The sequence below is a fragment of the Catharus ustulatus genome, chromosome 10 (assembly GCF_009819885.2).
Source record: "Catharus ustulatus isolate bCatUst1 chromosome 10, bCatUst1.pri.v2, whole genome shotgun sequence".
NCBI classification, from domain to species: Eukaryota; Metazoa; Chordata; class Aves; order Passeriformes; family Turdidae; genus Catharus; species Catharus ustulatus.
This window is the reverse complement of record NC_046230.1, coordinates 3,816,146-3,837,845: the sequence shown is the minus strand read 5'-3', so window position 1 is coordinate 3,837,845 and position 21,700 is coordinate 3,816,146. Positions and strand designations below refer to the sequence as shown.

Sequence of the window (21,700 nt, the reverse complement as noted above, 5' to 3'; positions counted from 1 at the left end):
TAACAACCAATTGCTTTTTCTTCTAGTTCATTATACCCTTATAGTAATGTGTGAAAGTTTATTTTTGCATTCCATTTTTCCATTCACCCTTACCATCCTTTCCTACTTGCTGTCCCCCAAGACCAGCCCTTCCAAAGCCTCACACATTCTGAGACATAAATGTATTTGGGGACATAGAGCCTACAGAACAAGCCTTTTGTTCCTCCCTTGTACTGCCATAAGGATGCCAGCTCTGTTAATGCCATCAAGCAATCAAAGGGACATGGCTAGAGAAAAGAATTAAAAATGAAAAAAACTCTCAAAAATCTCACACCCAGAGCAGCATGGAGTAAAGTAGATGGATCTGGGCAGTTTCTTTGCTTTTTACAACGAGTGAAAAGCCCCGTACAGTATTAATTACAGAAAGCAGTTCCCACTGAATTAATGTACCCAAATAAGCTACCCAGGTAATGCTGGTATTTAATGTAGTATCATTATTACTTTATCATCTTATTTTGATATGGTTGTTCCTTTTATATAAAAAATTAACCTTGCATTAAGTTTTCAAAATTGACAGATTGCGACTTCAATCATGCAACCAAAGCATTTCACACATAACTTCACTAAATCAAAATAAAACAAATTAGGCTACTAAAACCAAACTGGCAAAGTTTGGAGAAAAAGTGTAATGGCTTTTATTAGATACATCACTACTTATAAGCAGCTCAATACTACAAGAAAAAAATTATTTATGTGTAATCTTGACATATTACATATGGTTTATGCGAAAAATAAAGCTCATCATTAATGAAACTCAATTAAGTGGTCTATTTAATAGGTATTTTTAATTGAAGGTAAAGAAACTACAATGGAATATAGTGAGTTATAAACTACGTCAAAAGCAAAGTATGTTTCCAAATGGTAGCAAAGAAGGTTATGCTGCAGAGTGCAAGTAGCAGTTACTGTGCAAACCCTGCAGTGCTCACCAAACACAACAAGCTGAAGATTAAAAGACATTGTCTGAAATGGATAAAGCAGCAGAGGAAAATGAGTGCTAAAAATTTCCTGAGTGTATCCATATACTTCTTTAAATGTGTATTAGTTCTACCATGAAGCACACACAGAGTCTACAACAAGCACTTTTACAGTGACACAAACAGTGAGAATTGACATTAATTATTTGTACTGCAACAGCTCATAGGAGTTCAAAACATGGTTTGGGGCACTCAGTGAAAATCAGGACAGGAGAGGAGCCATCTCAGCTTCCTGAAGGCTAAGAAGAACAAGATAAGAACACCACAATGCAAAGGCTCCTCACCAAGTTTATTGTTCAATACACCTCTCTGTGATTAGCACAGGACTTTCACATGTACAATGTAGAGATAACTAACTTCCTTTTAAAAATTACGAAGTCCTACTGTCAATAGTAACTTCTGAGAAAACAGTTCTCTGCATTTTTAAAATTGTGCATTAAGAAATCTGTGAGTGCACAGAACACACCTGTTCTGAAAAACAATCATATCAAGTACAATTTAATTTTGTTCATTTCCCACACTTAATATCCACATTCTAAAAGATCTGGCTTATTTTTGTCCTTGGAGAGAATGTGCATCTCTGCTCTGGAGACCAGCAGTGGATCCTTCCATGGCTTCCCCTTTCCTGGGGAAAGCTCTTTCTTGGTCTCATCCAGGCTCTTGCCTTTGCTGGGAATCCTACCTCTTTCCCAGTGCAAAAGAATTATGTGAAAAGATATATTCCCGACATAAATGTTCAAATTTCTGCTATCTTCATCTTCAGCAACCATGTTTAGAAAATTAAAAAGGAAATAAACATGTATGTACACATATAATTTCTCTGTTACAGAGAAACAGAGCCTGCCATCCTGGTTAAAGACTGAGAAGGGTGAAATCAAAATTTCCAGGCACGGGGTTACACAGAAAAAAAAAAAATCTTCATTTCTGCAAACCATTTAAGTAAACAGTCTTCCAAGTATTATAAACTAAATTAGATACACCCAAAATAACTTTTCTTTTAAACAGAAAATTCATCTAAGAGAAAGATCTGTTTTCAATCAGGGTTTCTACATCTCCCTTGCTACACTCACCGACAGGAATGGAGCAAAAGAGCTGCAGGTATGCTTAAAACCTGCAAAAGTATCAGAAAATCACATCACCAAAGCCACTGTAAAACCAGCAGCAACAAGCTTCTACCACATTTTCCTCAAGATACACTTGAAATCTGCCTAAACTAATTTGCATGTCTGTCAATGAATTAATATCTCACAGCAGATCAGATCTGGTTTCTGCTCCATTCAGATGCCATCACTTTTCTAAAGAAAAGATTAATCTTACATTTCCTTCACTGACATAAGGTAAATCCACTCAGAAAGCACTGACAAAAATATGGAAAAAAAACAAACAAAAAAAACCCCCAAACCCCACTATGCCAAACTGCAGATGTAGTGAAAACAGATTACTCTGACCAATTCCTCAAATTCCTTCGTGTTTCCATTTCCTACTGTATTGGAAAAAACATTTCATCAGATTCACAAAACAAGATTGCTTAATGTCTGAAAAATCTACATATTTGTGAGACAAAAATAAAATCAAAAATCTCAAGTAATTATGAGTATTTTTCTTATTACATGTAGGTTGTATTATTTTAGGAACAGATTTGAGACAGATTAAGTTGTTTCATTAGAATATAATGGTATTTTCCCCACTGATTATGAGAGAGAATTGGTGTATTAAGCAGGATGATGAAATTAGCTAAATTCAATAAAATTAGCTACATTCAATAATGAAGCACAAAGTTGCCCAAAACTTTGTTTTAGTTAGCTTTTTTAGTTTTAGTTTGTTTTTTAGTCAAAAGCAGACTGTAACAGAAAAAAAAAAACTGTGTAAGGTTCTTGACCTCTGAATATCTCAAAGTCTTAACCCCACCTTTGAATTACATAAAGGCACTGCAGTATGCATTTTTGTGCATTTTTATATGCATATCTCTAAAGATTTTCTACAGGGCATGCAGATGTGAGCACAAGAAGTTTAAATTTAAAACCAAAACCATTCTTACAATTTGAGACTTCTTAATTATCTACAGGTGCTGGAGGTCCATAATACAGCAAATCAACAAACTCAAGGCAAAAATACTGCCCTGTGTTATACAACACTGCTGTTATGCAACATCCCTATTCTCTGCAGCAAGCACATTTTCCCTGGGCTCTATTGCTCTGCTCCCAACACACATCTGCAACCATTCTCTATTGTATTCTATTTGTGAACCAAACTTTCCTAGAAATGGGTTTAAATTCTGACCATGCAAATCAAGGGAAAGAATTTAGAAGCTTTCCCCATTCCAGTCATTGTGTTCCAACAGAAAATGTAAAAATAAAAAATTAATAAAAATCTCATTTTTCATTAAAATTGCAGAAATGTACTTCAATTAATAATTGTCTAAGTCATAGTAAACTACTCTGCCCAAAAGACTCACAGATCTGTTCTTATCTGGAAATAGTCCAAATCTTTTTGCATTATGCACAGTCCAAAATCTACTACACTGCTGTGATCAAAATCCTAAAATGCAGAAGCACTTTTTTTCCCCTTGAACTTCAGTTCTGTACTTTCACAATGCCCAGTTTCATCCCAAAGTTCAAACCTTTGGATTTTCAGCAGAACCTGAACATACACACACACTGTATGGAGTCTAAAAGGACAGAACACACAACATGGCAAAATGGGATTAAGCTGATCCAGTTTTGGATTTAAAGGGTATACTCCCTGCAGGAAAAGGAATGCTGATATTTAATCAACAAAAAGGGCTACACCTTTAAGTTTCACATGAAAACACACAGTGCTCAAGAACTTCTGAAACAGGAGAGCAAACTTACAGACAAATGGAGCTACCTAAAATCCCAAGGGAGAACACCTTCAAACAGCCAGGCTGGAAGTCTTGGTTACAGCCTGGAGGATAAATTTAACAGCTGAGCCTGCCCAGCTGCATGGAAGTTACACACACTTTAACACCCCCTTTAAACACTTCCTTCAAATTTTGGATTTCTAGTACTCAGCAAATACCTCATTCAAATCACAAATGTTCTATATTTTATGCTCAAGCTGAACCCTTGACTCATTCCAGAGCACACATATTAGAGGAGGTTGTGTGCTCACATACATTATAAAAAACCCTCAAAATACTCCAGTTCACAGGACTCAGACAGATCCTGCTTTACCTCTCTGGCTACAGTAGAGAAAACTGTTTCCATGAGTGCAACAAGCCTGGAATCATTGTCTTTCTGCACCTCACAAAAGCAACTTCCATGAGCTGAAGTTTTTTGAGCTGTACTTCAAAACAAACATGGAAATAAGCAGATGCAGCATGAGGACATGAGACTGATGGCACCTCAGCTAGAAGATACACAGGATCTGGTCTCCTGCCATGATTTTATACCAGTTGGATACCTTGGTTTTACATTAAAGCTTACTCATGACATTTCTCTTTAATAAAACACTCTTCCTCCCTCTAAACATCCCAAATACCCCTTTATTTCAACTGCTGCTTAGTATTTATCAACACCTGCAAAATTTTTATTGTGAGTCCCTGTGATAACAGCAATTCATCTTAACTAGCTGAAGACTCACAGCTCGGTCTTCATGCTGAAGTGATTACTGAGGCTGCCTTACCTTGGAGCTGCTACTTTGTCAGGAAACAAAAGCTTTGGAATGATGTTTAAAACACATAAACATGCCATGACAAATACTAAAAAAATGACTTATGAAAAGTAGCTTAAAAGAAAAAAAAAAGCCTGTCATCCCTGTTAATCCTAAATATCAAGACACTCTTCAGGTGGTTATAGCATCCAAACTTAGTGAACAAAAAAGTCAGAGCTGAATGTGAGATGCTCCTCTCAGTTTCATTCAATATGCATTGGCAATCCTTGTGAGGAGAACTTTGTTGTTTCCTCTTCACTTGGCATTGACTGAAGCTCTCTGGGTCTCCTCTGTGAGCCTGCTGAGCAGCCAGTCATTCTGCAGCTTGTGCAAATCCAGGAGGTTCTGCCTGCCCATGGAGAACCCTGCAGGTCTCCTTGCTGACTCCCAGGTGTTCCTGGTGACCCATCCCTCAAGTCCCTCTTGACTCAAGTACTGCTGTTAGATATATCAAGGAATGGACAGGGACAGACAAGAGAGGAGGAATGAGTGACAAGAAATTCTCCAAAACAATTCTTCAGAGGACTTTATCACCAGTGAGGGGGAAAAGGACTAAAAGGACTATGGCAGTTTGTAGGGCAAAACTTAAGCAGGGAAACACAGCAAGTTGTCTCTGCTTCAGGAACAGCCTCCTGAAATTCTGATGATGAAGAAAACATTCATATAACTTAGCAACAGTTTCATTCTCTTCATTCACACTATGGATGAGAGACATGCATTTTAATATACTAAACACACTTGAGTATCTGAGACCCTAAGAGTTGCAAATTCAATGCTGACAAGAGTCCTTTTTAGTAAAATCTGGGAATTAGGAAGAGTTGTAACATTACAAAGATTTACTCTTCACAACCTTTATCTGTTAAATGATTACCAAACATATCCAGAACTCTTGCAACATTTGCCTTTTCATAGAAGAGAAGTTGCAAACATCAACAGAATCAGGAAAATCTTTACTTCATGACCCCAGGAATGTTCACTCCTTCCCCCCTCTCTCCCCTTTAACGTTACTCAGGCACATCTTCTGACAAAGCAATGGGGTTTGCCATACCAGTTTCTGGGCCAAAATAAAGGCAGAAGAGTGTCTTAAGTTTCTATAATTACACAACTGAAGTCTGGAAGGGGTAGCAAGGAGCAAGATGATAGTGGTATCATGTGTGATCATGTGAAAAAATGTGCCTTTATATGGTGAGACGTGTAAGAAAGTTAAAAAAACCCAAAAAATCCAACTAAAAGTAATGTTTTCCAGCAGTTATTAAGAGTATTTCAGAGATCCTTTTTCTACTCCTCTTTCAAAAGAGGCTTTATACTTCAGTAGAAACTCCAAGATAAAATAACTTTTTATTTCACTGCGTATTTTAATGTTAAAATCCATTCTCCGCTGATGTCCATACCCTAACCTGCATCCAGAGGTGGAGACTTTGTGCAACAGAGCCCTCATCTTCTGGGCACCTCAAGGTTATTTACAAACTTCATGTATTCAATGTAAGAAAAGAAGAGGCTAAACTGCCACACTGCAGAATAAATGGCCTATAACATACTACCCACAATATTTTCTTCACAATATCCACAAGATTTTTAAAAGAGATTTTTTGTTTTCTTTTCATAAGAAGATGTAGCAGATACACATATACAGAAATTTGTTAGGTGTCCCAACAGCAGAGTAGCTATATTAGCAAGTATGTTTATAGGAAAATATGCAAATTAATAACCAGAGCTGTTATGCCTAGACTTAGCTAATGAAGAGACATTGTTAAGCAAAAGTAGTGGAACTGCAGCAGGCAATTCAAACATTATTGAATCACACAATGCTGCTAAACAAGCCTGATGAACCCTGCTAATTACCAATGCTCCCCATTTTTGTCTTACTGCTGAAGTCAAGGAGCTAAAAACAAACAAAAAACAACAAATCTGATCAAACACCTGCTAATTTAAGGAAACAGTCAAAGAAAACAGCACTTCTAAAACTATTTTAATCAAATAAAGTTCTGACTGCAGATTATTTATGTGAAGATCTTCAGAACTCTAGCTTCTCACTACTTACTTCAGTTAGGATTTGAAAGTCCAGCAAAAATGTAAACTACTCTTTTGCCACAGTTTGGTGTGGAAGATTAAAGCATAATCCCTGTTTGCTGATGGGTTAGGCTAGAAACTGTTCAACCCCATAAGGAACAAATTTACAATAGGAAAAAACAAACAGTGCTGTTTATTGTAGTTTCAAGCTTCCAGAGTATAGAATTATAGATATCACTTGAGCAGCCCTAAGTTTTGACAGAAATTTTCACCCAATTTTAAACATTACCAACCTAGATATTTCTTCTTTAACAAGAAACTTTCAATACTAGAACACTTTCAAAACTGATGGGTGATGTCACATCTCATACAACTGAAAAAGAATTAGAAATACACTTTCTTTTTACTGGAATCACAGAGCCAGGTTTTTCCAGGAATGTTTTCTGATCTTTGCTTGTGGATTATGAGCCATGCAAATGCCTATATACAGCTATGAGTATATATATGATATATGTATGTACACACACTGCTAAAAAAGCACATTTAAATCCTTTAGTAAATACCCTTTGTTTTTTGCCATTTGGTAGAGTTCAATAAAAGCATGTGATCATCTTCTGTATCAATAGATTTCTCACTAAAGGAGAGTCAAGCTCACACAAACCCTTTCAAGGAGAAAGAGCTCAGTGTCAGATTCTCCCTAAGTACAAGAGTCATCAAGCTCCTCATGAAAATGACAATTCAGTAGAATAGCACAGCAGTTTTGAAAGCTGGAGTTCTCCAAAACTCTAAAAATCCCTCAGCATTTCTCTCCTACTACATATCTCCTGCCTTGAGAATATCAGCAAGCTTTCCTGTCAAAAGCAGCACATTAATCACCAGTTCTAGGTCAGTATTTTCATCTTACTACACAGAAAGCTTGGCAGTTGTGGCGTATATTAGTCAGGAATCTACAAAGATATTACTAGAAATAGCTACTTCATTTATTAGGTTTAGATTTGCCAAGGAGACTAAAATATTTGCATCCAACCATAGAGAAAGACTGCAAAACACAGTTTGATGACAGATTCTAGTATGACTTTAACTCCAAACTCTAATTGAGAAACAGTGCAAACATTGCAGAATGAGCATACTCATTCTGGCTGCACTCCTCCCTGCAATTCTGCACAATCCCCAGTTCTTCTTGTGCTAAAATTTTAACATTTCACAAGTCTCTGCAAAGAGGTGCAATGGTTTGCTTAATAACATGGCCCAATAGGAAGAAATTGTCAAAGGTGAGTGGTGATTTTTACAGGGATGGGGGAAGGAGGACAATGGTAGAGCTGTTGCTGCTTCTGGTGACCACACAATTTAAGTGAAGAAACAGTTACTGAGGGAACTTCAGCACTGAACTGCTGAGATGACCCAAATCCAAACTAAAACTGCTGAGACTAAAACCAAAGCAGCCCTGGCTTGGCCCCAACTGTGTGTTCCCTCCCACGTGTGTTCCCCAGCTGTGTGTTCCCTCAAGCCAACATCAACATCTGATGACCACACTGGACGTGCACCTAAAAAAACTGCTCAGTGTGAGAAAACTCAGAGCAGCCTGTCAGGAAAATGACTATTGAGAATTCCAGGGAATGACTCCACTGACCCAGGAGGAAAACCAAAGGATCAGAAGCAGGGGAAGTTCCCACTCAGCAATGCCATGCCAGACTAGATGACTGCAAAGGTCCCCAACCTCCAGGCTGTAAATCCAGCACCTCCATTAGCTGGAGCTGTGGTGCTGCTTAACCAGCTCAAAGTGCAGCTCCTATCAAACTCAAAACTGCAGATGAATACCATACCCACAGTAAATAAAATATGAGCCACTGTGCTGCCAAAACTGCACCACAAACACAAAACTACATCAAACCCATTAACTAGTAAAGACCCCCTGTTAATTCAGTCTCTGGTTTCTTTCAAAAAAAGACACATTAACATATTCTTTTGTGTGATGTTTATTTTGGATTTGGGATAATGATTTAAAGTATTCCTCAAATGTTTCAACTGTAGAAACATGGATTAATTCATGTACCCCCGTGCTCATACTGAATTATACAAAACATTATTATAAAGAACTGATCAGTGCCAACAAATCTATAGCTCTGGTGGCATAACTGCTTTTGGCCTATCCCACCAGACTGCTGAACTTCATGGCACTCACTTTTGGGCAAAGTCACAGGTGAGTGACTAAGAGCACCTAATTCCAAGCTTTGAGACCAACTGCTTTGGAGCAGAACTTGGCACTGTACACATGACCATAATTTTGGGGATGTATTTTCAGAAGAGCTGATCTGTCAGACCAGAACACCATCACCCAGTGCACCCCAGGTCAGTGCTATGGCAGAGAAGGGATTTGCCATCACCTCCTCTTTCCCACCTCACTGGTTCCAGAACCTGTGTTTAACACCCAGCCCAAAACAGAAAAGAGAGCCAGACTAAACACAAAAATCCCATTTCTGCTCACACAAAGGGTCCCCCTGTACATCTGCACCACTGAATCAACTTCTGGACAGAGAGAATTACTATCATCTTAGTGATTCAAAAGGACCTAAAATTCTAGGTTAAATAAAACTTATATCTACACTGATAATATTTTCAGGGCTCCAAAAGTTAACAATTTTTTTTTTGAACCAATATACCTCATTATACTGAAGACTACATAATACCAAAGAGCTCATATGACATGCTATTGTTCTTTGCATCAAAATAAATTAACAAAGTGAACAGAAAATTGAAAGTGTTCCAATTTAACAACAGTGTATGGAAAAAAGTAATATTTAAAGGAAAAATGAAGTTGAAGATAAAGTTTTAACTCTTTCACTGATAGAAAAGAAATGTACCAGGGTTACTCGATGCAATACATGAGAGAGGAAGAAATGTTAGCATTTGTGTCTAAAGAATGAGAAAAATTGCTCATACTTTTCTGTATTCTATCTATATGTGTAAGAACACTAATATGCAATTGTTTGAAACAACACAAGCTTTATCAGGGTTAGACAACAGTGACGTTCAATACTGTAGAGAACTGTGAGAGAAAACGTGCTACAAGCTGCAATTAGTGCAAGTGCTTAGAACAGAGCCCCAGCTTAGGTGCAGAGGCAGAACAGGAGCAGTATCAGTTCAGTGAGTTTCACAGCACTGAGTCACTTGGTCCCCAGTGTCCCTCCACACTCAGAGTGTGCTGTGCAGACTGAGCCCTGGCCACTGCAGAGCCCTAAGCAGGACCTCGGATCACTGCAAACACACAGCAAATGTGGGAGCAGAAGTACTATTGCCACACCAGAGGAACCAGCTTGCTGCTTTCCTGCTAAATACACACTTCAATCCCCATGGCAGGTTTCACAACTAGACTGGTACACCCAGCCTGAGTGTGGAGAGCAGGTTGAACCAGAAGTGGCATTATGAAATGCTGAGAAGTTTTTGTCTTCTTTTTTTTTTTTAAATACTAGTGAGCAAGAACAGATTGCTGGGAAGTTTAGCACCATTTGGAAAATAGGGGACCACGGATGCTCCAAACTGAACTAAAATTACTAGCAAAACACAAATCAAAACCAGTTACCTACCAAAAACTCTCTGCTCTTATTATCAGGTATTTTCTACGATAAGAAGTAAAACCCAAGGTTATATTAAAGTTTTAAACTTCTGAAAGACCCACAGCACACTCCTCCCCACGACCAAGCTCTACCAATGCTCAGTTTCTGTTTTAACTACACCACCCAGGCCTGCATACCTGCATTTTTACTTTCAGTAACATAATAATCCAGTATCAGGAATGTAAACATGGCAAATAAAGAACAAATTTTGTAAAATTCACAAACTGCAGATAGCTTCCAGCTTGTTTTTCTAAATTACAACCTCTGAAATAGGCCAAAATAGTTTTCATTTCCAGTGTTACTGAACCAACACTTGAAATTCCCTAGATACCTGGCTAGTAGATGCACAAACTGTAATATTTTGCATGGAATCACCCCAGTACAAATTTAAACTCTTTTCCTTCCATATGGTTACTCAGCCTAATGTGTTCTGCATGCCTGGTTTTTTCAAGGGAGTCAGAAGACTCCTGTGCTAGGGATGGGAACCAAACAGGAGACTTCTTATCCCCCCCTCAGATCAGTCTCTCTGCTGCAGCAAAAGAAGGCATTCCCAGCACCTCTGTCTCAAGCACAATTTAAGATTATTGGGCTTTTACTTCCTGTGCTGATACCACAAATACAAAACTGAGGAGAAATTTCCAATTCCAACAATCCAAACAGTCTAATATTTACTGCTCCAAGGGTTCAATGGAGGACTAACATTTTGGGCAACAGGGAATGGCTGTCACTGTTTGTAGTGACTGATATTTAAGGATATGTAAGTCAAAAGGTTTTAGCAGCTCCGAGTAGTTACTCCTGCCTAACATTCTCTGCTTTGCTCTAAGGTTTGGTTTTTTCCTCCCCCTAGGCTTTTAATCTATTTTTAGTGCCCACATTTTCAGATCTTCTCATTACAACTACTACCACACAACTGAACAAGATGTTAAGAATCAGATTTTTGAAACAAGTTTAACGATTATATATTCTTAGAGAAAGATGATGGCAGAATATTGCAGCAAATCACTCAGAAGTAAATGTCAGTTTACTTGAAAAAGAACTTAGGAGCAGGGAAGTCTGAAGTATTTTGGCACAATACTTTTTACATACTGTAAACCCTCTGACATGCAGTATTGCCTCTCTTAAAGGAAGGAGTATAAGTTAAGCAAAAAGAATAAAAAGGATGAGGGACTACTGCCTACATAGAAAGCAGATTCCCAAATAGTACCCACAAACTGCAAGCAAGGATGTAATGAGGTACAAGATTTGTAGATCACAGTACTACTTACCGATGACAATTTTGTGTTGTCACTTTGCTTGATGTGTTCAAGCAATTGCTAATATTAAATAATACTGTATTTGAGACTACAGAACTATTTACTCAAAACAATGAAGCTAACACTAAGCACGAGAGAAATAACACCCACCTCTAAGAAAGGAGGAAGTTTAATGAGTTCTCTCCAAGGGAAAAAAGCTGAGCTATTTTTTCAAGAACAGGTCCCCTAGGTTTGCTACCCATGCACACAGGCTGATGAGTCTCAGTCAGTGGAATGTGACACCACATGATCATCAGCCCTTCCACCCTGCCAGCACAAGCATCTGCTGCACAAGGCTGTGTTATTACTTTGCAGGGAACATACTCTAACAACAGTGTTATTCTACAGCTTTATACAGCACAAAACGTGAGCAACAGTGCTCTCGGGAGCCATAAGAAAACCATAAATAATAGTTTCCCGTCCTTTCACCAATGTTTATTAGTCCTACAGAGCTAAGACTGCTCTTGACTGACAAATGCAGTTATCTCACCCGGCATTTGAGAAGCTTAAAAACTAACTTGAAATACTACGTCTGCGTCTTTTTCGTCTCTCTCTTTAACACACGGAGGATTACTCTTATGAAGGGCTACATAAGTAAAAAATTCGAGGTATCTAACACGGTCCGTAATAGCCAGAGCTTCCCAGCCCTATCTTCAAAGCAGTCATAACTCTGTCGCCACTCAGACCCAAACTGAAGGGAAAAATAATATTAAAAAATAATAAAATTAAAAGAAGTAGAAAAAGCCAGGATCGAGAGACTCGGGCGAAGCCAGCAAGTGACACCTGTGTAGTGCAGAGGACAGGGGCCCTGCTGTCCGCTTCCAGGCCCGAAGCTCCAACCCACCCCAGCACGGGGCCCGGCCGCGGCGCTGGGCCCCAGCTCAGCCCTGGCCGCTCCCCAGGGCGCCCCGGCCCGGGGACCCCGTTCCCGCCAGCGGTCCCCGCCCTGCCCCGGCCGCGCCGCTCCAGGGCCGCGGCCTAAAGATGGCGGAGGAGGCCGCGCTTCCCTGTCTGCTCACCCGCCCTGCCCAACGCTGAGCCGCACTCACCGCCCAGCCAGCCTCTCGTACCGGGACTGCGCGCCCCACCGACACCTCGCCGCCCGCCTCGTTCTCCTGGCCCCGGCAAGCTCCGCCGCCGCCGCCTCACGACCCGCGGCCGTCCGCCATCTTCCCTCCGCCTCCCCCGCCAGCAGCGCACGCGCCCCACGGCAGCGCGCACGCGCACTATGTCAGGGCGCGCGGGCGGGGGAGCCGCGCCTGAAGGGCCGCGGGCGGCAACGCGCGTGCGCCCTTGCGGTGGGGCGGGGCGCACGCCGCTTCCGCGAGCCCGCCCGCCCGGCGCACCAATCACGGGGCGGAACGCGCAGGGCTGCGCGCATGCGCAGAGGGCCCGGCGGCTGTCCCGAGTGCGGTGGGAGCCGAGGGTCCCTCGGAGCCGCCGGGCCGGGACCTGCGCCCGGACAGCTCCGGGATCCCCGGGCCGACCGGCTCCAGCTTGCCAAAAGGACACTGCTGGCGGCCAGAGCGATAACTCTTCCGGGCACAGCCGTGTTCTGCGCTGCTCTTGTTAGTTCTTTCACGCTCACCAAACGCCCAGGTTCTACAACAAAATCCACCTTGTGTGGCTCCCAGAAATAGCTTTGGAATGGGCTGCCCATGGAGGTGGTGGAGTCACCGTCTGTAGAGGTGTTTAGGGAAAGACTGGAGGTGGCACGTAGTGCCGTGGTCGAGTTGACGTGGTGGTGTTCGCTCAGAGGTCTTTTCAAACATAACTGGTTCCGTGATTCCGTTCTCCTCTGTCCTCCCCCCATTACCGGGCTTCAAATCACGAGCAAAATCCACTAATCACAAGGCTCGTGATAATCTATTTGCGTAGGACAGTGGGAATTCCTGAGATAATTTACAAATCTTTAGGTCTCTTACACTCCTTGGTAGTCCTAAGGGTGCTTACAAAGGCCTCATCAAGCGATAATTGAGGAGTGTAGATAAGAGGTGCAGAGTGGCTTTGTTTCCCTGAATTAGTTGTGATTAACGCCTAAGAGTCTGCGTGTTTAGATGAAAATGTCTTAAAGATGCTTGAACAGAAACGTTTTACAGAGTAAACCCAGCTCAGCAGGAGCAGCTACTGGAGAGCATACGCTGTACCAAAAGAGGACACAAAGCTTTACAAAATGAAGATTTGCCACCTTGGTTTTTCTCCTGTAGTTAAAATATCCCGGCCCTGTTAAAGCTCCTGAGGTCGGTTACGGATGCATGTGTGGTTCCCAGGCTTGCAGGAGCCACTGCCAGCCCAGATCATACAGAAATCTACTTGAGGCAATGTGCTCCAGGTGAGGTGAGCCCTAACAGCTGTCACACACCAGTACAGCCTCTCAGCACAGCAGCAGCATTACATTTCTAGTAAGACCTGAAATAATGTTTTATTTCTCTCCCTTTTGCAAGATCAGTGATGAGCTTATCATCACAAATGTGTCCTAACACATCTGCTTGCCTCTTTGTCCCAGTGCTCATTCCCCCAAAATTTTCCTTTCGGGTGTGGTGGTAAAATGACAAGACTTGAAAGGGCTGGATTAAGAAGTTTATCCTAAACAAAAGAACACTCCTTTCAACTAAAAGCTAACGATTTGTGAATCTCCCAGCAGCTGAGCTCTGGTAACACTGGGTGTGTGATTCTCACAGGCTGCACCAGCAGCGAGCCCTCCACTCCACTGTCACATTATTTATGGTTTGGTTTCATCTCAGAATTAGGGCAGTTAGCAACCTAGTTAAGGAGTTCATCCCTCCAGAGGTGGATATCTGGCTGTGTTAACATCAAAATTATTGGGTTTCTTTGCCTTTTTCTTTCTGCAGCAGGATACAGATTGGAGGTCTGCAATAACTTGGCACAGAACAAGGGAGCAGAGAGGGAGATGCTACCCCAATGCTTTCTCACTGTAATTGTAGTAACTCCTCTGATCTGTCCTAAACTCTTGGGTTATTATACACTTGGAGTCCCCAGATGTCCAGGGTCTATTTATTAAAAAGGTCCTAATTAACAAAATCATAATATGTACCTAATGTTAAGTAACCACTCAACTTTAATTTAAAAATCTTTTAATTTACACGAAACAATAATAGAAAAATACTGAAGCTGTAAAATTCAGTCCCTATCAAACAATAAAACAAACAGAAACCACCACAGAAATTGATGCTGCCCATCATTGAACCTTCTGAGAACCGAGAACAAGTTTCTGCATCCTTTAGATGCGGAAAAACACGAAATCACATCTATATTTCTGCTAAAAACCAAAACTGTTGAAAATTTACAAACTGGGGAGAGGGATTAGGGAAGAAACAAATATTTGAGCCACTGGGAAAAGGCCTTTCCCAGGTTCTTTGCTCGCAGGGGGTCCTTGTCAAGATACACATGGAACAAACCAAAAGGACAATGCTGATCTCCAGTCTGAATTCACCTGTGGCAACACAGCACTGGAGTACCCTGCAACCACAGCCACCCTCACTCAGCTGGGAGCTGCACTGATCCAGAGGGCTCAGAAATAGCCCAAGTCCTCAGGTTTTTCTGCTCACATAAAGGGGCTGAGGGTTAACCTTAATACTGGAAGCTGCGTTTAGTCTGAATATCATCGAGAATCTGTTGTAGTTCTTCATCTTCAAACCGGCCCTCCAGGCTGCAAGGCAAGAGCAAAAAGGAGACATTGAAGGTTGCAGAAGTAAGTAATTTCACAATTATAAGCACGTGGCAACTGTCTTGGGTTCCAATACAGAGTGTGATAAAAGGTATCTATTCTATCACCATCTGTTGAGGGTGGGGGCAGTGATCCTTATCTCCATGGCAGATATTCTGCTAATGGGCCATCCATTGAAACCAGGCAGGGCATTGTTCTTTATCTTTTCACAACCCATCCTTCCTCCAGCCAGTCATTTTCTGCTAATGGCCATTGAGTCCCACTGAGGGACTGATAAAATTACTGCATCCCATTGGAAGTTGCTCCAGCCAGGGGGAAGAGCCCAACATTTCTTACCAAGATAAAAACAGAGGTTTTGGGACACTAAGGGAGCCCCTTTCTCCACTGGACTCCAGAGGAAAACTGGATTTCTCCACAGCACCACTGGACCTCTGGAGGGAAACTGCACCTTGTACAGGAGCACTGCTCCAACTGAGCCACATCTGTCACTGCAGGAGGATGCAGCCACCATGGAATGGGACTGCTGCCAACACCCTGCCTGACGGGGTGCCAGGTTGTACTCTGACTGTGTCAGGGTTTGGAATTTGTTTCTTTGTAGTACTGTATTTCTATTTTAATTTCCCTAGTAAAGAACTGTTATTCCTAATTCCCATATCTTTGCCTGAAAGCCCCTTGATTTCAAAATGATAATAATTTGGAAGGAGGGGGTTTGCATTCTCCATTTCAAAGAGAAGCTCCTGCCTTTATCAGCAGACACCTGTCCTCCAAACTAAAACAGCAACTTTTCATTCTTTGTCCGTATATAAGCCACACCTGATTATAAGCCGCACTTCGGGTTTGGACCAAAATTTTAGTCAAAATGGTGCGGCTTATAATTGTGAAATTACTGTAATCTCTCCCCCTTGATTCATTTCAGTCATAACTCTCTTCTGTCAGTATCAAGACACCATCACCCACCTAAGGAACCACAGGGAACCACCTGTAACGTCACTGTACTGAGTGCTCTAATCCCTATGCAGTGCTGCTTCTCTATGTGACAAAACTCCATTCTTCCCAGAACCTTCTGCTGAGTAATTTCAAAATGTCTTTTCAAAAAAGGCAAGGCAGGTGTAAGCAGACCTCTAAATGAAGTCCATGTAGCTGCATGCTCATAAGCCAGTCCATTCTTGCTGTGGAATCTTAACATAAAATCGTGGAATGCTTTGGGTTGGAAGAGACCTTGAAGATCTCATTCCAGCCCCCTGCCATGGATAGGGACACCTTGCATGGTCCCAGGTTGCTCAGAGCCCCACCCAGCCTGGCCTTGGACACCACCAGGATGGAACAGCCACAGCTTCCCTGGACAACTGTGCCAGGCCCTCACCATCCTCACAGGGAAGAATTTCTCCCTAGTATCTAATCTAAACCTACTCTCAGTTAGAAGCCATTCCCTCATCCTGTCACTACTGTTGTAAAAAGTCTCTTTCCATCTTTCTTGTAGGCTCTTTCCAGGTACTGGGAGTCCACAGTTAGATCATCCCAAAGCCTTCTCGTTTATATAATGACAAGTAAAGAAGAAACTGTAAATCAGATGAATATTTCATTCCCTCCTCTATCTCAGGCCATGAGGTAACCAGTCAAGACATGAAGAAGCTACTGGTCCCCCCTACATTATCCACAAAACAGTTCATCTGCTTCAATGGAAAAAATCTGCAAGGAACACAACCACAGCCAGCTAAGAACCCCAATTTAAGAGGTTTACACTTGATCCAGTAAAAGCTCTCTGAAGTGCTTAGGGACATGTACAAAGTGTGCTGCTGTCAGATCAGTGGGCAGGGGAACAAAGACCAAGACCAAATGCTCTTCCACAAAGGGAGTTGGACTGAAGAGAGGGTACCAGGGCATGGCTGGCTTTAGGTCACAGTATACAGTATACAGCAGTCTTTGGACAATATGTAAGTGCTCACCTAGGAATCAGAGCCTTTGCTTCCTCGGCTGTCTCAGGACACAAGTTAGCCAAACATGCCAATTCAAACTTGTGGAGCTTCTTCTGCAGCAGTAAGCTGTAAGGGAAGACAACAACTTGATGAAATTACAAGATAGAAATATAGAGGGGCTTAAACTGAAGAAAATGTTTATCTTTTTACACACTGCTATTGGCACTAAAGTAATTTCTTCAGGAGAAAAGACTCATTATATAAATGCATAGAGGAAAAAATAAAATCCTATCTGCTAACTCCACTTCCCCTGAATTTTTCTGCAAATTCTAGAAAATCCTCCCATTTAATGCAATCAGCTGTCAGTGAAACACAAAGCAGCTCAGAAGGCTTGACCTGGACAAAGTATAACCCTCCATCAAGAACTTCTTACCTTGCTAGGAAGACAAAAGAGTCAGAATTAAAGAACAAATCATGCCAAACCCCTAAAATGTAATTTGTAAAGCAGGAGCAGTATTAGGGATGGAATTCTCTAACACAGAGTTTGTTACAGCCTGACTTTTCCCTGACCTGCGCACGCTGGCGATGGTCTCGCGGTTTTTGAAGCGGCTGAAGCGCGCTGTGTAGTTCAAGGTTTTCATGAAGACTTCTGACAGCTCCTGCTCATCCTCTGCACTCTCGTTCTGCTGCTTGCGGTGCTCGAGCAGCATGTGCACCTCGGAATTCAGCAGAGTTTCTGCAGTTTCAAACTCTGCAGGAAATCAGAGAACGCCAGTGTGAAAAAAAGGGCAACGTGTTTGAAAAGGGAAACCACGCAAATAATTACAAAATTACAATTTTGTATGTTATTTTGCTCTGGGTAATAAAGAAGTGAAAATGTCTTCCATGGCAGCTGTGTGAGCCCTTTCACCAACAACTGGGCAACATCTCGTACTGAAAATGCTGATAAAAATTACACTTTGAGTGACAGGCCAAGGTGTTTGTCTTTCTGAGCATGTATTTTACACCTGCAACCCTAACATTCAGATTTTCTCATATTTGTGGAGTATGTTTTCTTCACCCAATTTTGGCAGATATAATGCATGACTTTGTACAGAAAAAAACTATTTAGAACTCTAAAACTTCACAAGATTCAGAAGTGATGCCACAGCCTTCAAAAGTCTCTGAGTTCTTGAGGTAAATATGAATGCTGTTAGCTATTTTTAAAAAGTCTTCACTTATCTGAAAAGTTAATTGAACTACTAAAATTTTAGTATCAGAAAAAAACCATTTTAACAAACCTTTAAAATTCCCCCCTTCCCCTTTTAGCCTACTTTGAATTAGTTCACCATCACCATAAGCACTATACGTATTTCAATAACAAGAATTTATACTGAATTAATTTTCTGGGGAAAAAAAATCACAGACAGTAAATGTCCACAGTTACCAACTCTGGATCTGGACAGTTGGTTACCTAACTGCATTCACAGATTTCCACAGGGGTTAGGTTGGAAGGGACCTTAAAGCCCATCCAGTCCCACCCCTGCCATCGCAGGGGCACGTCCCACTGTCCCAGGGTGCTCCAAGCCCTGTCCAGCCTGGCCTTGGACACTTCCAGGGATGGGACAGCCACAGCTTCTCTGGGCAACTGTGCCAGGCCCTCACCTCCCTCACAGGGAAGAGCTCCTGTGTCAAAAAGGCATCACCGAAAAAGCCTGTATAAAAAAACAATAACCTTTTCACTATAACCTGGGGTTTTTTTTGTTGTTTTGTTTTGGTTTTTTTTATACGTACACACATATAGCGGCCCACCTAAGAACTGCCATATCCCAGCAGACATGAAATCCTTAAATATATACAAATCATTTACTATCCTGATTTTTAATACTCGGGGCTGTGGAGCTGCTGTAGGGGCCGGGGCATTGTGCAGCGCCACGGAGCCGCTCAGCGAGGCTCGCACCCTCATAGGCGGCCGCTGCCGGCCTCCATCCACCACCCGACCCCGGCCCCTCGCCGCCCCCGCTCGTACCTTTGGGGAAGACGAGCTGCGAAGCGTCCTCCTCCACGTCTGCCGCCCGCGGGTCACTGCTGCCCGCCGCCATCACCGGAAAGCCGCGGCGGAAAGGGCGGCCCCGCCTCACGGGAGGGCGGGTGGCTCTCCGGGCCGGGGCGGGAGTGGCTGTGCCTGTGTGAGGGCTGAGGGCTCTGCCTCCCGTGAAGGACCGGAACGGCCTTGGCTGTCTGAGGGCTCTGCTCCCCGTGAGGGACCCGAACCTCTCTGTCCGTGTGAGGGCTCTGCTCCCCGTGAGGGACCCGGACCGCTTTGTCCGTGTGAGGGCTCTGCTCCCCGTGAGGGACAGGAACGGTTCTGTCCGTGTGAGGGCTGAGGGCTCTGCCCGTGTGAGGGCTGACGGTTCTGCTTCCCGCGAGGAACGGGAATGGCTCCGGCTCTGCCCATGAGGGCTGAGGGCTCTGTTCCCCGTGAGGGTTGGGAACGGCTCTGCCCTTGTGTGGGCTGACGGTTCTGCTTCCCGCGAGGAACGGGAACGGCTGTATCCGTGTGATGGCTGAGGGCTGTGCCCGGTGAAGGCTCTGCCTCCCGCGAGGGACGGGAACAGCTCTGCCCGAGTGAGGGCTGACAGCTCTGCCCTCGCGAGGGACCGGGACGGCTGCGCCCCTGAGGGCTGAGGGCGCGGCTGTCGCTCCTTCTCTCTGACGGGCGGGGCCCGGTTCTGCCTTGGGCGCTGCTGGCGATAAAAAAGCTTGGTTGCCACTGTGGGGCACTGAGGGAAAACAGCGGGAGCAGGTGGGCTGAGTGCTGTCCCAGTAAAACAGCCCTGAGGTGTGTTTAAGCTCGTTCAGTAACTCGCTCCTTTTAGAGAGGGAAAGCAGTGAGATGCTGACGTTGTATGTAAGAGCAGAGGGCAAATAGCTGTGACAAACTGACTCTGCAAGTCCCTGACAGGAGGGTGTAGCCAGATGGGGATCGGCCTCTTCTCGCAGGCGACTGGCGACAGGATGAGAGGACACGGTATTAAGATGCGCCGGGTTGAATATCATGAAGAATTTCTTCACAGAAAGGGTAATTAGACATTGGAGTGGGCTGCTCAGGGAGGCGGTGGGGTCACCATCCCTGGAGGTGTTTAAGGGAAGACTGGAGCCATGGTCTGGTTGACATGGTGGTTTTCATTCGAAGGTTGGACTCGATGACCTCAGAGGTCTTTTCCAACCTAATCGATTCTGTGGTCATGAACCCAAAGTATTACAAGGCACGAAGCAGGGCCCGAGAGCAGGACTGTGGGAACACTGAGGGAACCTTTGCATGAGCAAACTCTTCTGCTCTGTTCTTTAGGAAATAATCAAAGAACTCAAAATTGCACTGGTGCCCCTCACCAGAGTGCACAGCAGCATCCATCTACCCAGGAGCACCTGAGGGTGCCGAGGCATCAGATACACCTTCATTCACACCAGTGGATCGGGCAGCTCCATTTCAATACCTGAACATCCTCCAGCTGCACAGCAAACCCCAGCCTTAGGAAAACTGTGCCAGAATTTCCGTCTGTCCCACTGTGATTAATAGACCTCAGACTACAAGGAAGGAGTGTTGACATCATAAATAACACACTTCGTAAGGAAGGTTAATTTTCAGACTGCCCAGAAGCAATCTACAAACCCCTAAAAGTCATAGGCAGGCTGAAAACAAAGATAGTTCTCCCAACACTGCCAGCAAAAGAACTCAATGAGTAGTGTTTTCCCTAGGGAGCTCACACGTAAGTGCCTAACCTAAGACTCTTAAAGTAATCATCTTACCAGCCCTTCCTATGTCATCCTGTGCCCTTAAAGAAAGACAGAAATAGACTGTTGAAGGATTTATGCTGAAACCACTCCTATTCTCATAAACTTGTATCTATGCCTAGGTGAATGGTTTCCTACATGCTGGGAAAAGGAATGAATTAAAAATAAATTAGAAGAATATGAAGAGATCAAATAATAGATTTTTAATATTTCCTTGGATAATGAGCATAGCAGAGAAACTGATTGGAAAGTGATTTGCTAAGTGATACAAGCAGAATGACATTCAGGAAGATGGAATGGAAATATCTTGGGGAACATCTGGCAAATTAAACAATTTCAATTAGGCTTACAAGAAAACAAGGAAAGCCATGCCAGACTGAGGAGAGAAGCATTTAAAATCACTTGGAATCCTGATGGCTTCTCAAATAACCCATCAACTTAGAATGTTGTGATTCTCAGAGCAGTAGGTAGCTCACAGAGTTTTAAGTTATTGATTTCCCTTTTTGTTCCCTTCCAGGATCATTCTACTTAAGTATACAAAACCAAGATTGTACAGGTAAAGAGGCTATCATGAAAGATTATTATCACTGATGTGCTTGGTTAAGGTCTCAAGAGCAAAATAAAAATGTTCCTGAATGGAAGCTACTTCCCCTCACCTTTTTAAGAGTTAAAAAAATAAACTTATAAACCCCATAGTAAATATTGTTCAGCTGCTGCAACA

At 42.7% G+C, this 21,700-nt stretch overlaps 2 protein-coding genes across 7 annotated transcripts in view; both read right to left on the bottom strand.

The window, feature by feature from the left end:
* The window catches only part of WDR33 (WD repeat domain 33), a 68,519-nt gene extending 55,743 nt beyond the window's left edge, over positions 1-12,776 (bottom strand). For 5 of the 6 annotated variants that reach the window (XM_033068596.2, XM_033068599.1, XM_033068598.1 and 2 more), the window contains exon 1: positions 12,651-12,774. The gene's annotated coding sequence lies outside the window, so the exon portion shown is untranslated. Of the gene's footprint in view, positions 1-12,650 lie in introns of all 6 variants that reach the window. The other variant, XM_033068597.2, reaches the window with a different exon arrangement.
* A 1,903-nt stretch (positions 12,777-14,679) lies between these two features.
* Positions 14,680-19,320, bottom strand: POLR2D (RNA polymerase II subunit D). Its single transcript, XM_033068710.1, has 4 exons — positions 19,214-19,320; positions 17,776-17,956; positions 17,236-17,331; positions 14,680-15,271 (listed from the first exon to the last, which is right to left on the bottom strand). The coding sequence occupies exons 1-4, from the start codon at positions 19,284-19,286 to the stop codon at positions 15,193-15,195; spliced, it is 429 nt and encodes a 142-aa protein (XP_032924601.1). The 5' UTR covers positions 19,287-19,320; the 3' UTR covers positions 14,680-15,192.
* Between the last annotated feature and the right edge of the window lie 2,380 nt (positions 19,321-21,700).

Coding starts and splice junctions, on each gene's coding strand:
- POLR2D (XM_033068710.1), bottom strand. CDS start 19,286: ATGGCGGCGGGCAGCAGTGACCCGCGGGCGGCAGACGTGGAGGAGGAC. Junction 17,957..19,213: donor GCAGCTCGTCTTCCCCAAAG/GTACGAGCGGGG, acceptor GATTTCCTGCAG/AGTTTGAAACTGCAGAAACT. Junction 17,332..17,775: donor ACCATCGCCAGCGTGCGCAG/GTCAGGGAAAAG, acceptor CTTCCCTTACAG/CTTACTGCTGCAGAAGAAGC.